Source organism: Rhinolophus ferrumequinum, chromosome 9, assembly GCF_004115265.2.
Source record: "Rhinolophus ferrumequinum isolate MPI-CBG mRhiFer1 chromosome 9, mRhiFer1_v1.p, whole genome shotgun sequence".
In the NCBI taxonomy this organism is placed as follows: Eukaryota; Metazoa; Chordata; class Mammalia; order Chiroptera; family Rhinolophidae; genus Rhinolophus; species Rhinolophus ferrumequinum.
Genome location: NC_046292.1, coordinates 30083359 through 30095940, shown reverse-complemented (window position 1 = coordinate 30095940; position 12582 = coordinate 30083359). Strand labels below are relative to the sequence as shown.

General features: G+C 53.0%; 1 protein-coding gene across 1 annotated transcript; it reads left to right on the top strand.

Moving 5' to 3' along the window:
- Positions 1–7581, top strand: CLDN19 (claudin 19). Its single transcript, XM_033114932.1, has 5 exons — positions 1–785; positions 1911–2075; positions 2178–2262; positions 4060–4212; positions 4952–7581. Exons 1-5 carry the CDS (start codon positions 563–565, stop codon positions 4998–5000), a joined length of 675 nt encoding a protein of 224 aa, XP_032970823.1. The 5' UTR covers positions 1–562; the 3' UTR covers positions 5001–7581.
- The last annotated feature ends 5001 nt before the right edge of the window (positions 7582–12582 follow it).

Here is a 12582-nt window from a genome sequence, read left to right as displayed (position 1 = left end):
CAAAGTGGAATTCCATTTCCTTTCTGTCCTACAGTTAGAGAGGACAGACAGTCCCCAGGGTCAGATCAGCTGTGCAAGAGCAAAGTCCGTCACCTCAGGGCTGGTGCTTGGGGTAGGCATTAGGAGAATTTTAGGGCACTGGCATCAAAGGGGTTTCCCAGCGGAAAGGCCCTGAGGGAAAGCAGGGTCCCTCCTCCTAGGCCCTCCCTTCTCTATCCCTGGTGGGGGCGGGGGCAGGGGCTCCTACCTGGGCCAAGGCCCCGCCCCCTTCCCCAGGGGACTGGGCAGGAGCTTTGCTGGGGACCCTGCCCTGGCTTAGGCGGTTGCTGTGGGCGGGCCCCTGGCCCGGCCAGTGCCTGGGCCTCCGCCTGCATTCTAGAGCCCCAGCCGCTCCACTGCTGTTGCTGCTGCCTTGGCTGGGCTGCCGCCTCTCCTCAGCCGCTGACCACTGCTGACCACCCCATCCCAGCCCAGCTGCTCTGCTCTCCTGGCCATGACCCCAGCCCCTCAGGGACTCTGGCCCAGCCCTGAGCTCTGAGGCCCCCTCCCTCTCCTGTGGGCCATGGCCAACTCGGGCCTCCAGCTCCTGGGCTACTTCCTGGCCCTGGGAGGTTGGGTAGGCATCATTGCCAGCACAGCCCTCCCGCAATGGAAGCAGTCCTCTTACGCTGGTGATGCCATCATCACCGCCGTGGGCCTCTACGAAGGGCTCTGGATGTCCTGCGCCTCCCAGAGCACCGGACAGGTTCAGTGCAAGCTCTACGACTCACTGCTCGCTCTGGAAGGTAGGCCTCAGGCCAGCTGGGTAGGGGTGGGATCCGGGGTGAGGGAGGTCTGCAGCATCTTTCCCACGGCCTGCCATCTGCTCTGGCCTCCACTCTCCAGCCCCCTGCCTCGCTGCGCTTTTGAAAATCTAGGCTAGCCCAGTGTCCCCACACAGGGAAGGAACTCTGGGCTCTGGCAGCTCTGGGTCCAGATCCCAGCTCTGCTGCTGTAACCTTGAAGGAGTCACTGGTCCTCTCTGTGTTCCGGTGTCCTCATCTGTGAAGGGAGTGCTATGACTTCTATAGGCTGATGGGAGGGTCAGGTGAGATGGGCGCCTGGCACTCAAAAAGGCGCAGTCAAGACCCTCCCCTCCACTTCTCCCCATGCTCTGTAGGCAGACATGCTTTGTGCACATGCCAGCCCAGCCACTTAGACAAGCATGCCGGCATGCAGGAGGGTGTACCCACACACATGTACACACCCCCCACACACACACACACACGCATATGCACACACAGGTACTCAGGCCACAGGTCCCTCCCAACTCCTCCTGGGGTATGGAATTGAGCCTGATAAGTTTGCTCATAAACAGGCACCACTGTGCTCTGTCCCTGGCTCTAACCCACCTGCCATCTGCCCAGGGCCCCAGGCCAGGGCTGGGCTGCCATCACATGGCCCCTGTTTATGCCCATCCCAGCAGGTCACCTCAAGGACCCAGATCCCCTGAGTTGCCCCCTGGCCCAGGAATGACCCAAGACGCAGGCATGTGGCTGCCATAGGTGACTCACAGGGCAGAGAGGAAGGTGACCAGAGTCAGAATGGCCAATGGGGGAGGTGTCCCCACCCAAGGGCCACCTGGGCTGAGCTGGGCCTCACACTGTTCAACTCCTCATTTTGCCTCTACTGCTCGGGAGGCATGGGCCAGGCCCAAAGAGAGTCCCCAGCCACAAAGTGGCAGATGAGAGAACTCAAACTGCCCCGTCACCACAGGCCACCTGGAGGGGCCTGCAAGGGGGAGTGAACAGTGAAATCACACGGGGAAGCTCAGCCCCACCCCTGGCTTCAGTACCCCTCACACCTGCCCAGGTGGCAGCCCCTCCCATCCTGGGCTCCCACCACCTGCTCAGTCCCTCCTGCCCACCCAGGTCACATCCAGTCTGCACGAGCCCTGATGGTGGTGGCTGTCCTCCTGGGCTTCGTGGGTATGGTCCTGAGTGTCGTCGGCATGAAGTGCACCCGGGTTGGAGACAGCAACCCCACCGCCAAGGGGCGCATCGCCATCTCTGGGGGCGCCCTCTTCCTCCTGGCGGGTGAGTGCCTCTCGCTCCTTCTCCATCATCTTGGCTATGGCAGGTAGCTGTGCCCTGGGTGGCCAGCTGGGGCAGCTCTGAGCACCCCTCCTTTGTCCTTAGGCCTCTGCACTTTGACTGCTGTCTCATGGTATGCCACTCTGGTGACCCAGGAGTTCTTCAACCCGAGCACACCTGTCAATGCTAGGTGAGTGGCAAAGCATGGCTTGGGCCACAGGCCAGGCTGGGCCTCCTTCTCCACTGGGGCCACCGGTATTTACCCTGCAGGGCACTTGGAGGGGAAAACAGGACGCCCCAGATGCTGTCACTGAGAAGCTGTCTGGAGCAGGGAGCCAGGCAGGATGTGGCTGGGCTCTCTGAAGGGACAGGAGACCTGTGAAGGACACGGCAGGAGCTAAGTGCCCTGGCTCTGGGCTGAAGTCCTAGCTCTGCCCCGCTGGCTGTGTGACGGGCTAGTTCCTTAATCTTTCTGCACCTGGTTTCCTCCCTGTAAAACAGAGGTGGGACCTGAGGACCCAGCTCACGTGGGATTGTGAGGGTTCAATGAGATATGCAGGTAAGGGCCTCAGCACAATGCCAGGCCCTGGAGAGCACTCAGTCAAGGGGGCTGCTGTTATTCTTGCAGGAAGCAACTGTTACTTTGGGCAGGAAGGGGGTGGGGGTGAGGCTGGAGAAGATAGGGCAGATCATGGAGGGCCGTGCAGACGTAGGAAGGTCTTATTCCCCACCCTGGGGTGGAAGGCAGCTGACACTCCTTCCAGCTGTGGTATGAGTGGTGAGGAGAGGGTAAGGGCAGTAAGGCACTGCTGCAAAGGTCTGAAGCAGAGGGTGTGGCCAAGGGTGCTAGCAGGGGACAGTAGGTTCAGAGAGATTTAGAAGGTAGAATGGTCAGGACATGTAGGTCAAGGGTGTGGGAGCTGAACAGGGGACTATGTGCAGGGCCTGGGCCTCTCTTGCTCCTTCTTCCCCTCTCAGCGCTGCCAGGAGCAAAGAACGAAACAGTGTCAACCCCAGACATTCCAACAGGCCTTGGTCCTGGGGTGGACGGACGGTGAGGAAAGATGCCTGGGCTGTCTAGTCAGGAGAGCTCGCTGGAGGAGGCAGAGGTGTGGAGAGGGGAGGAAAGGGACCTCAGGTGAGAGGCTTGTTCCCTGGGGCTGGCAGCTCTATGAAGACCTGCCAAACAAGAGGCATCTCAGCTCAGGGATGCCAGGCTGGCACTTGTCCCTTCATCCCTTCAACACTCCCTAGAGCCGCCTGGGTGGCAAGCCCTGTGCTGGGCCCTGGGGACACGGATGAATCCGGAGCTGTCTGCCCTGGAGGCCTTTCCCCATGAGCCAGACAAGCAAGGGACTGAATGGCCACCTAGAGAGAGTCAGCTTAAGGCAGGAAGCACAGTGGGGTCTGGGGAAGTCCCCTGGAGGAGGTGGCATCTGAGCGGGGCCCTGAAGTAGCGCAGGAGACGCAGAACGGGAGACATTCCAGGAGGGGGCGCCTCGTGCGAAGGCGCTGAGGTCGGGAGACCCCGGGCGCCGCTGAGAGCGGTGGGCTGGCCTGCAGGGCCCGGGTGAGGAGAGCCCGGGAGCGCTAGGGGGAGGGGTGTGACCTTCTCCAGAAGGCAGTGGGGACCCCCGATGGGAGTTCTGTGGGCCGGACGGTGACAGAGATGTCAGGGATTGTCCTGCCCCTCCGGACTAGACCTGTGGGCCCTCCCCTCCCCACTCCACTGGCGGGATGGAAAACCAAAGCCGAGGCAGTACAGAGCAGGCCTCTGAGCCTGGGTCACCTGTGGTGTTGACATGCTGGGGGGTTTGGGGGGAGAGGAAGGATGAGCATGCATCCCTGCCTATCGGGAGAGGCTTCAAGGCCTGTGAGGCCCCCAGTCTCAGCTCCTCTGCCCAGCGAGGCTGGGGAGCCCCTGGGGAGCACTACGGAGGGCTGGGCTTGCAGCCACACCTGACGGTGTCCTCCCTTCCCCTTGCAGGTACGAATTTGGCCCGGCCCTGTTCGTGGGCTGGGCCTCTGCTGGCCTGGCCATGCTGGGGGGCTCCTTCCTCTGCTGCACGTGCCCGGAGCCGGAGAGAACCGACAGCAACCCGCAGCCCTACCGGCCTGGCCCCTCAGCTGCCGCCCGAGAGTACGTCTGAGCCCAGCCCACCCGGCCATGCTGTCCCACCCAGCACTCCGCTGACCCCTGCAGCACCCTGGGCAGGACCAGTAGGGCACAGGGTGTTTGTTCCCCGAGCTCGGTTACAACCCTGAGCAGCTTGTCCCCAGCACAGGCACCTGCCCTTCGCTCTGAGACCCAGACTCAGATACTCAGAGAGAGGCCAGAGGCAGGACCCAGCCACAGGTGCAGGCACAGCACCAGGTGCCCACATGGCACCAGGATGTTTCTCCACACCAGCCCAAGTGCCAGTCCTTTTACTGGCAGCTTATTTACTCACTGAAGGGATATGTGAGTGTGTACTCGGCTGAGCCTTGGGGACACAGCAGTAAAGATGGGACACAGCCAGAGCCCTTGGCCTCCCCAGGCCCACAGGTCCTCACAGCCACCCCCCAAAGGAAGCAGTGTCCCCTCATTACACATGAGGAAGCAGGTTCAGAGAGACCATGAGGCTTGGCCGTATTGTCTCTGAATTCAGGTCTCAGGCTCCTCCCACAGGCTCAGCGCTGCATGGACACCCATAGAGAAGTTTACCCCAGACTGCATTGCCCCTGCCCCCAGGAATGGGCCCCAGGCCAGGCTGCTGAGAGGACCCAGGTCTGACCCTGCTGGCCAGTGCCTGCGCCTGGGCCTGACCCCATAGCCCCTGCTCCCTTTCCTCCACTGCTGCTCACCCCACTAACCAGCTCTCCTCTCTTTTGACTTTCAGACCAATTGTTAAATTGTCTGCCTCCGCCAAGGGTCCCCTGGGTGTATAATGTCCAGGTCCCCAGCCTGGCTCTGTCCCCCTGCCACACCTAGACTGTGTGTTTGGTATTTTTTGGAAAGAGAAGTGAACGTCAAGCCCCAAGTGTGGTGTCTGTCCCTGGCGTGGCTAGGGTGGGGCCTAGCTCAGAGGTCAGAGCAGGTCCTCGGTTTTGTTGGGCATAAAAATGGGGACACAGAGGTCCAGGGTGGGTTACAAAGCACATCCAAGGCTGATCAGGGCGGCTACCCTATGCCCAGGGCCCTCCCCAGCCTGGCCTCGGGTTGGCACCAGGACCTCCGCGATAGGACACGCTACTCTGAGGCCGGGTCCAGCGCTGAGAGCCAGCCCCAGGGTCAGGGAGCCTCTGGTCTGACAGACACACAGCCCCACCCCTGTTACTCTGCCTGCCCCTGGGAGCCCTCCTGGTGGAGGGGAACGTCCCTGGGAGGCCCTCCAGCTGGGTTCTGGAGGTCAGAGCTGGGTTTGCCGGGAAAGGGTAGGAGTTCGTTAAGTGGCGAAGGGACTGGGGGAAGGATGGCAGGGCCTTTCGGGCATTTGGACTGTCCCGAGCAAGGTTGGAAGCTCCAGCTCTGCTCCCACCCAAATGCGGCCCCTTTCCCACACCCACCATTCCTCCTCTCCGGTCTGCGCTGCGAGGCTCGGCTATATTCCTGTCCTAGAACCAGAACAGGGAGGGGGTGGTCTGATGCTGCCCGAGACTGGCCAGAGCTCCATCCTCATGCAGAGGTGCAGCCAGAGCCAAAGGGCTTTCAGGCTTGAAGTACAGGGAACCAACCATCCCCTTCCTCGAAAAGGGGAAATGTCCTCAGAGGAATGTAAAATTAACACAGATCAGCTCCTCCCCTATGTTCAGGCCTCTCCAACCCCAAACATCCTCCCTAGAGCCTGGGTCTCTCTCTGACCACTTCCTCCTTTCTCTTCCATCTGGAAAGAGCTGACCATAACTGTCCCTTGCCTCCCCCACACCCTCCTCAACCAGCTTCATTCTGGTTTCCTCTGCCAGCATATGGTGCCACATCTCCCATCAGGTCACACATCCCAGAGACACAGCTCCGCCTTCCCGAGCTTAAATCTGAGAGGCGAAGTTGTGGACTCCAGTGGGGGCCAGAGGGATGGGAGGAGGGAAGAGCTGCAGAGGGATAATTTGTGCGGCGCCCTGGCCTGGCAACTGCCTGTATCCATGGGAAGCCTTAGGAGAGGCTGTTGCATGAGGCCTGTAAAGCCTCTGACCACAGGGGAGGGACACCTAACCTAAATGGGTTTACCAGAGTCCTGCCCTCCCCAATTGTGAATGAGAACTATGGAAGTCCCACTAGGTGCCTGAGCTATAACGCAGTGGATGCACATTTGAGTCACCTGGGGAGCTGACACCCAGGCTCTACTTCCAATATTTCGATTTAATTGGCTTGGAGTGGACCTGACATCTGAGTTCAGGCAGTTCCCTGAACGGCTGCAATGTGTGGCCGGCAGCAGTTGGGGCCTCATTTCTCACCACTCTGAGAAGGCTCAGAGGGAAAAAGGCACCTACAAGAACAGAAGAGGAAAGTCAAGTTCTGTCTCCTTCTGCCTTTCCTGAGACCAGGCTACTCCATGAGATTCCCACATCCTCCCCATAAATATGCCCTTTCGGCTGAAATAAGTTTGAGTTTGAGTTTTTGTTACACACAACCAAAAGACCCCTGACAACACCAAATGTGGAACCTGGACACTGAGTGTCGCAGTGAGAGCTCCTGTTATGGGTGCCAACTGAGCATGGTGGGACGCAGGGCACAGAGGCTCCACCTCCCTGTCCCAGGCTGGGACTCTGTCATCCCTTACTATCTGGTCATGAAGCAGTTGTCCAGGAAATGGTACATCGTCTCTTGAGGTTCAGGGCCTACCAGAGGCTTAGGACTCTTACCAAGCAAGGGTTCACTGCTGATGTGCATAGAAGCCACTACTATGGCACCGGCTTTTGAGAAAAGAAAGCAGCTTTATTTGCAAGTAGATTGGCAAGACAGGAGGCAGGGCTCAGATTTGTCTTCCTTAGTCCAGGATATGGGGTGGGGTTTTAAGGGGTAGCACTTAAGGGTTCACGAGTGTTACCTTACTCCTGAGTGTAACTTTTGTTCTGGGTCTTGTCGGAAACAAGATAAAACCAGGTTCTATGCGTATAGGACTTGGTAGGAAGATATTGGGATAGACTGTGCTGTCTGCTTCTTGCGGCTTTCAGGGACAGGCTGTGAGAGAGACAAGCTCCATGCCAGCGGGCAGGCCTGACAGGGATAGAAAAAGCGTGGGTGTTCCTTTGTGAAGGGAAGCCCTTTCTGCCCCATAGCCAGAGACTGGAGACGTGGAGTCAGATCACCACATACAACCCAGCTATAATCATACACTGATCAACAGCACAGTGGGGTGCTGGCCATGCGTAGGAGACGTCTGGAAGAAGTTAGAGGGCTTTGAGGCTAGAAGATTTGGGGAAGCCTGACCCCCCCCCCAGGCCTCTCTGAAGCAACCTCTTTCAAATGTCCACATCAAAGTCACCTGGGGGGCCGGCCCGGTGGCTCGGGTGGTTAGAGCTCCATGCTTCTAACTCTGAAGGCTGCCGGTTCAATTCCCACATGGGCCACTGGACTCTCAACCACAAGGTTGACAGTTCAATTCCTCGAGTCCCGCAAGGGATGGTGGGCTGCGCCCCCTGCAACTAAAATTAAACACGGCACCTTGAGCTGAGCTGCCTCCCGGATGGCTCAGTTGGTTGGAGTGTGTCCTCTCAACCACAAGGTTGCCGGTTCGACTCCCGCAAGGGATGATGGGCTGTGCCCCCTGCAACTAGAAAACGGCAACTGGACCTGGAGCTGAGCTCCGCCCTCCACAACTAAGATTGAAAGGACAACTTGACTTGGAAAAGTCCCGGAAGGACACACTGTTCTCCAATAAAGTCCTGTTCCCCTTCCCCAATAAAAATCCTTAAGAGAAAAAAAAAAAGTCACCTGGGCTGCCAACCTGCAGCAGGGCCAAGTTTGCAGCCTCATGGCTGGGTCCCTGTTTACTGTCCCAGCCTCAAGGCTAAAGGATTGGACGGAGACCCAGGAAGGTGGGTCAAAGAGCATGATCCTAAAGCTTTTCCATTGTTTATTAGCAAATCGTTCCCGAGAATGAAATCGGCATGCCATGAAATACGGTTTGGAGAGTAATATACCTGTGTGCCAGCTCCTAAGGAATGCCCAGGTAACTAGGGGGAGCAAACCCAGGGCACTGAAGTTGCTGGTCAGGGGACTCATCCATTTCCTGCATCTGAGAGCATGGATATGGACTGGGTGTTAGCCGATGTCAAGGAATTAGGGTTCATTTTGTTCTACGTATTGTTCACTTGTGTGATGACACTGGTTACTTTTCTTTAAACCCGTCTCTGTTTGAGGTGCACACTGACATGATACAATGGCTGGATTTGCTTTTAAATACTCTAGGAACAAAACGGTCAGGGGCAGGGGAAGTAAGACTGGGAATCAGTGGTGCTTAAGGGTTCACTCTATTCTCTCTGCGTGGACATTTCAAATGAAATAAGTAAAAGGTTAAAAACCCCTTCGAGTTCTGCTGGTTGTATAATTTAATGTATCCCTGCTGACCATGGGAATAAGCAGGATGAATAGAGATTCACTACTCAAGGCACAGACCTGACAGCAGTGTCACGTGCACATGTTGGAAATATGGCATTTCTCAGACCTCACCCCAGACGAAGCGAAACAGACTAGGCATTTTAACAAGATCTCCATATCCAGGTGATTTGTGCTCACACTGAAGTTTGGGAAACGCAGAGACCTACGCTAGTGAGAGCTGTGTGGTGCCTGTCTTTTTCTAGAGGATTTCAACTGAGCTACCTTGTTCTCCTCCATCATTTGGATTCTAGGTGTACTGGAAGTGGGTCAATTTATGATTTCGTCTAGAGTTAGCAAGAGTAGGGGAAGCCCCAACTAAACTTGATTCAGGCAAAACTAAAGAATGGACAATACCCAAAGTCAGGCTTCCTGACTTTTCTTCTCCTCCTAGAGCACATACAAATAATATGTTTCAATTCACGAGAAATTGCAGGCAATTTAATTCTGGACAACACTCCTGTTGGAAACAACTAAAAATTGTTTGGGAAAGTGTAAAAAATTCCTTAAAGCATCAGAAGGCTGAAATGATGCTATGGAATCACCAAGTCAAAATCTGAAAAGCACTCCCTCTCAGCCACATAGTGGCCTACGTGGCCACCACAGGGCGGAGGCGTCCTTGCCTGGCCGGGCGGAGATCGGTGACATTGAACAGGTTTGAACAAATAAGTAAATATACTGAAGATAATGGAAGCCAGGCTTCTTATGGTCAGAGAATCAATTTACAAAGGTGAGAACAGGAAAGACTAAGATAAATCCTGTGGTGGTGTATTGGAATTGGAGGTGTCTGGATGAACTCCTGGCTTTTAATATATGTAGATAAGTATCGAAATAGTTATAGCTGTGTATGTACATACATGCATGCGATATACCTATATACATATATCTATAAGCTCTATCCCCTCGGAAGGACTAAAAGCAATGACACTCTAGCAGCAAGCCCATATCTTGATTTCTGAATCCCATTCTCCACTGAAAGGTACCAGACCTCCATGGAGAAATGGCTGATTTGAGGGGTGGGGTAAGAAAAGTACAAAACAAACTTGGAGTGTCTTGTTCCAGAAAGTGAGAAAGTGCTCAAGGAATGATGAAGACTTGTCTAAAGGATAAAGATTAAAGGAGTTCCCACTGCCTTTACCTGGGACAATTTGAGCATTCAAATAAATAATGACAGTAATGGATTTTAACTTAGTGAATAAAAATCAGAATTCTGAATAAAAATAAACATAAGTCCATACTGATATGAATAATTAAGAAAAAGCTCTACAGTAAAATGCCAACTAATGTGAATAATTTATTCTAGTAAGTACAAAATATTTACTTTACAGTGGTGAAACATAGCAGACATACCTTAATTGATAAGAGTTAACACCATCAATAAATAGGACAAGTCATGTGTCCCTTGATATAATGCACTGAGATCACAGCATCATTTATGATATTCCTGCCAAAGGTATATAAACTGAATCTACTTATGACAAGTCAGAAAAATCCAAATTGAAGTTATTCTATAAAATAACTGCCCGTACTCTTCAAAACTGTCAAAGTTATGAAAGACAAAGAAAAACTAAGGAGCTATTCCAGACTGAGGAGATTGAAGAGATATTACGACTGAATACAATGAGTAATCCTGGATTGGATTCTGGACCTGTAAAGGATTCTCTTGGGACAACCAAAGTGAATGGTGTCTGTGGTGTAGATGGCAATACTATATCAAAGTTAATTTCTTGAGCTCGATAGTTTACTGCGGTTTTGTAGAACAGTGTCCTTACATTTTAGGAAATACACACTGAAGTAGTAAGAGGATAATGAGGCATCAGAAAAAATATTCATAGATACACATGAAGAGTTACAAGACAAGTATTGACAGTGTAATAAATAATTGGGCAATCTAAGTGAAGGGCAGACAGGAGCCCTTTGAACTATTCTTGCAATTTTTCTCTAAAGTTTCAAATTATTTCAAGATAGAAAGTAAAAAAAAAAAAAAAGTGAAAATAAAAAAAGTCTAAGGAAAAGCTAGAACACTCTATTGCTGCTATTCGTAGAGGGCATTTGAAAATCCGGGCAAACGTAGATGCCTCGCAAGATGGAGATGGAAAGGAAAGCTTTGGGTTCACCTATGGTGAAAACAACAAAATATTTATTTCATGCTCATTTTTAAAAGATGTTTTCGCTGGGTATAGAATTCTGGTTTGAACCCACCCCCACCTCCCACCTTCAGTACTTGCTGGGATATAGCAAAAGTGAAAAAAAAATAGACAAAACCCCTAACCTTATGAAGCTTACCTTCTAGCAAAGACAGAGAATAATGTAAATGTAGATTAGCAGGTGAGAATATGCATTACCGAAAAGAAATGGAGCAGGGTAAGTAAGGTCAGGGGATCTGGGTGGGGGAGGGGCTGCTACATTAACAGTTCAGGAAAGTCCAGACTAGTCAGAGACCTGAATGAACTACTAAGGTAGAAAGTCCTTTCATTTTCTGAGGAATCTTCCTGTCAGAGGGAAAAGCAAGTGTAAGAGCCTTCAAGTGGGAGTGGAGTAAACCAGGGAAGAGCAGAAAATGGGAGTGGGGTAGGTGGGGACACATTGTCAAAGGAGGACTGGATGCGTCTGGAAGGTTTTGAGCAGAGAAGTGACACAAAATCTGACACGGTTTTTAAGACACCTTGGCTGCTATGTTGAGAACTGCCAGCGGGAGAAGGGTGGGGGTGGGATAGAAGGTCACAGGGAGCTCACCTTGGAGGTTACAGTTGTCCAGGTGAGATGATGAAGGTCCGGATCCATGTGGTTGGACGTGGTCAGATTCTGGAGGTTTCAAAGGCAGAATCAACAGGCTTTGCAGACTCATTAAAGGTGGAGTGTAAGGAAAAGTGACAAGTCAGGATGGATCCTCAGGGTTTGGGCTGGGACACGCCCGATAGGCCGGTGGTCACTGAGATGAGGAAGGCAGTGGGAGCAGCAGCTGTCACCCCTCCGTCTGCCGCAGATGGAGCCACATTTTCACAGGACTGCTCTCCTCAGTAGTCTCCTTGTTGCTAAACTCAATGGACACTTGTCAGCTTCCACCTTCTTGGACCTCTTGGCTTTGATGGCAACTGAACCATTTCTACTTTGTTCTCTAGGATTCTATGCTGCCCACCTTTCTGGATGTAACATCTTTTTCTGGTCATCCCTTTATGTCCTTGGCCTTGTTCCACAAGTTTGGGCCTCTCCCCTCTGCTCTTCGCAGATGCTCCTTGAGTGATGTGACTTCACCCATGACCACAGCTTTCAATAGCCACCTGACGAGTGTCATTCAGCTTCAACCTACATCTCAAACTCCAAATGTGCTTCCTCAAACTCCCCACGGATGCCCCATACGCACTTCAAACTCCAAATCTAAAACTGAACAGACCCCTTCCCTTTTATTAGGATGGTGCAAAAGTAATTGTGATTTAAAAGGTTAAAAATAATTGCAAAATCCGCAATTACTTTTGCACCAACCTAATAGTCTCTATTCCAGCAGATGGCACCATCTGCGTCCTTCTGCAGTAATGCTGGATTCTTTCCTCCTCCTCTTCCCTACATTGCCACCTACACCTGTCAATTCCATTTCTGAAAACATGTCAAATTGGAGCCCCTGTCCTACTGCTATATTTATGGTCCAGGTCTCATCATTTATCTGGACTTCTGCAACAATGTTAAAATCGGTTACTTTTGATCAATTTTTTTTGCCCCAGAATAATCAATCTTTCTAGAGTAAAAATCATTTAAAAATCCACATTCCCGGGGCCAGCCCAGAGCCTCACGCAGTTGGAGCTCCGTGCTCCTAACTCCGAAGGCTGCCAGTTTGATTCCCACAATGGCCAGTGGGCTCTCAACCACAAGGTTGCCGGTTTGATGACTAGACTCCCACAAAGGATGGTGGGCTGCGCCCCCTGCTACTAGCAACGGCAA

Excerpts from the sequence above, each read along its gene's own strand:
- CLDN19 (XM_033114932.1), top strand. The coding sequence starts at position 563 with ATGGCCAACTCGGGCCTCCAGCTCCTGGGCTACTTCCTGGCCCTGGGA. Across the intron at positions 786-1,910 it reads CTCACTGCTCGCTCTGGAAG|GTCACATCCAGTCTGCACGA; the intron begins GTAGGCCTCAGG and ends CTGCCCACCCAG. Across the intron at positions 2,263-4,059 it reads AGCACACCTGTCAATGCTAG|GTACGAATTTGGCCCGGCCC; the intron begins GTGAGTGGCAAA and ends TTCCCCTTGCAG.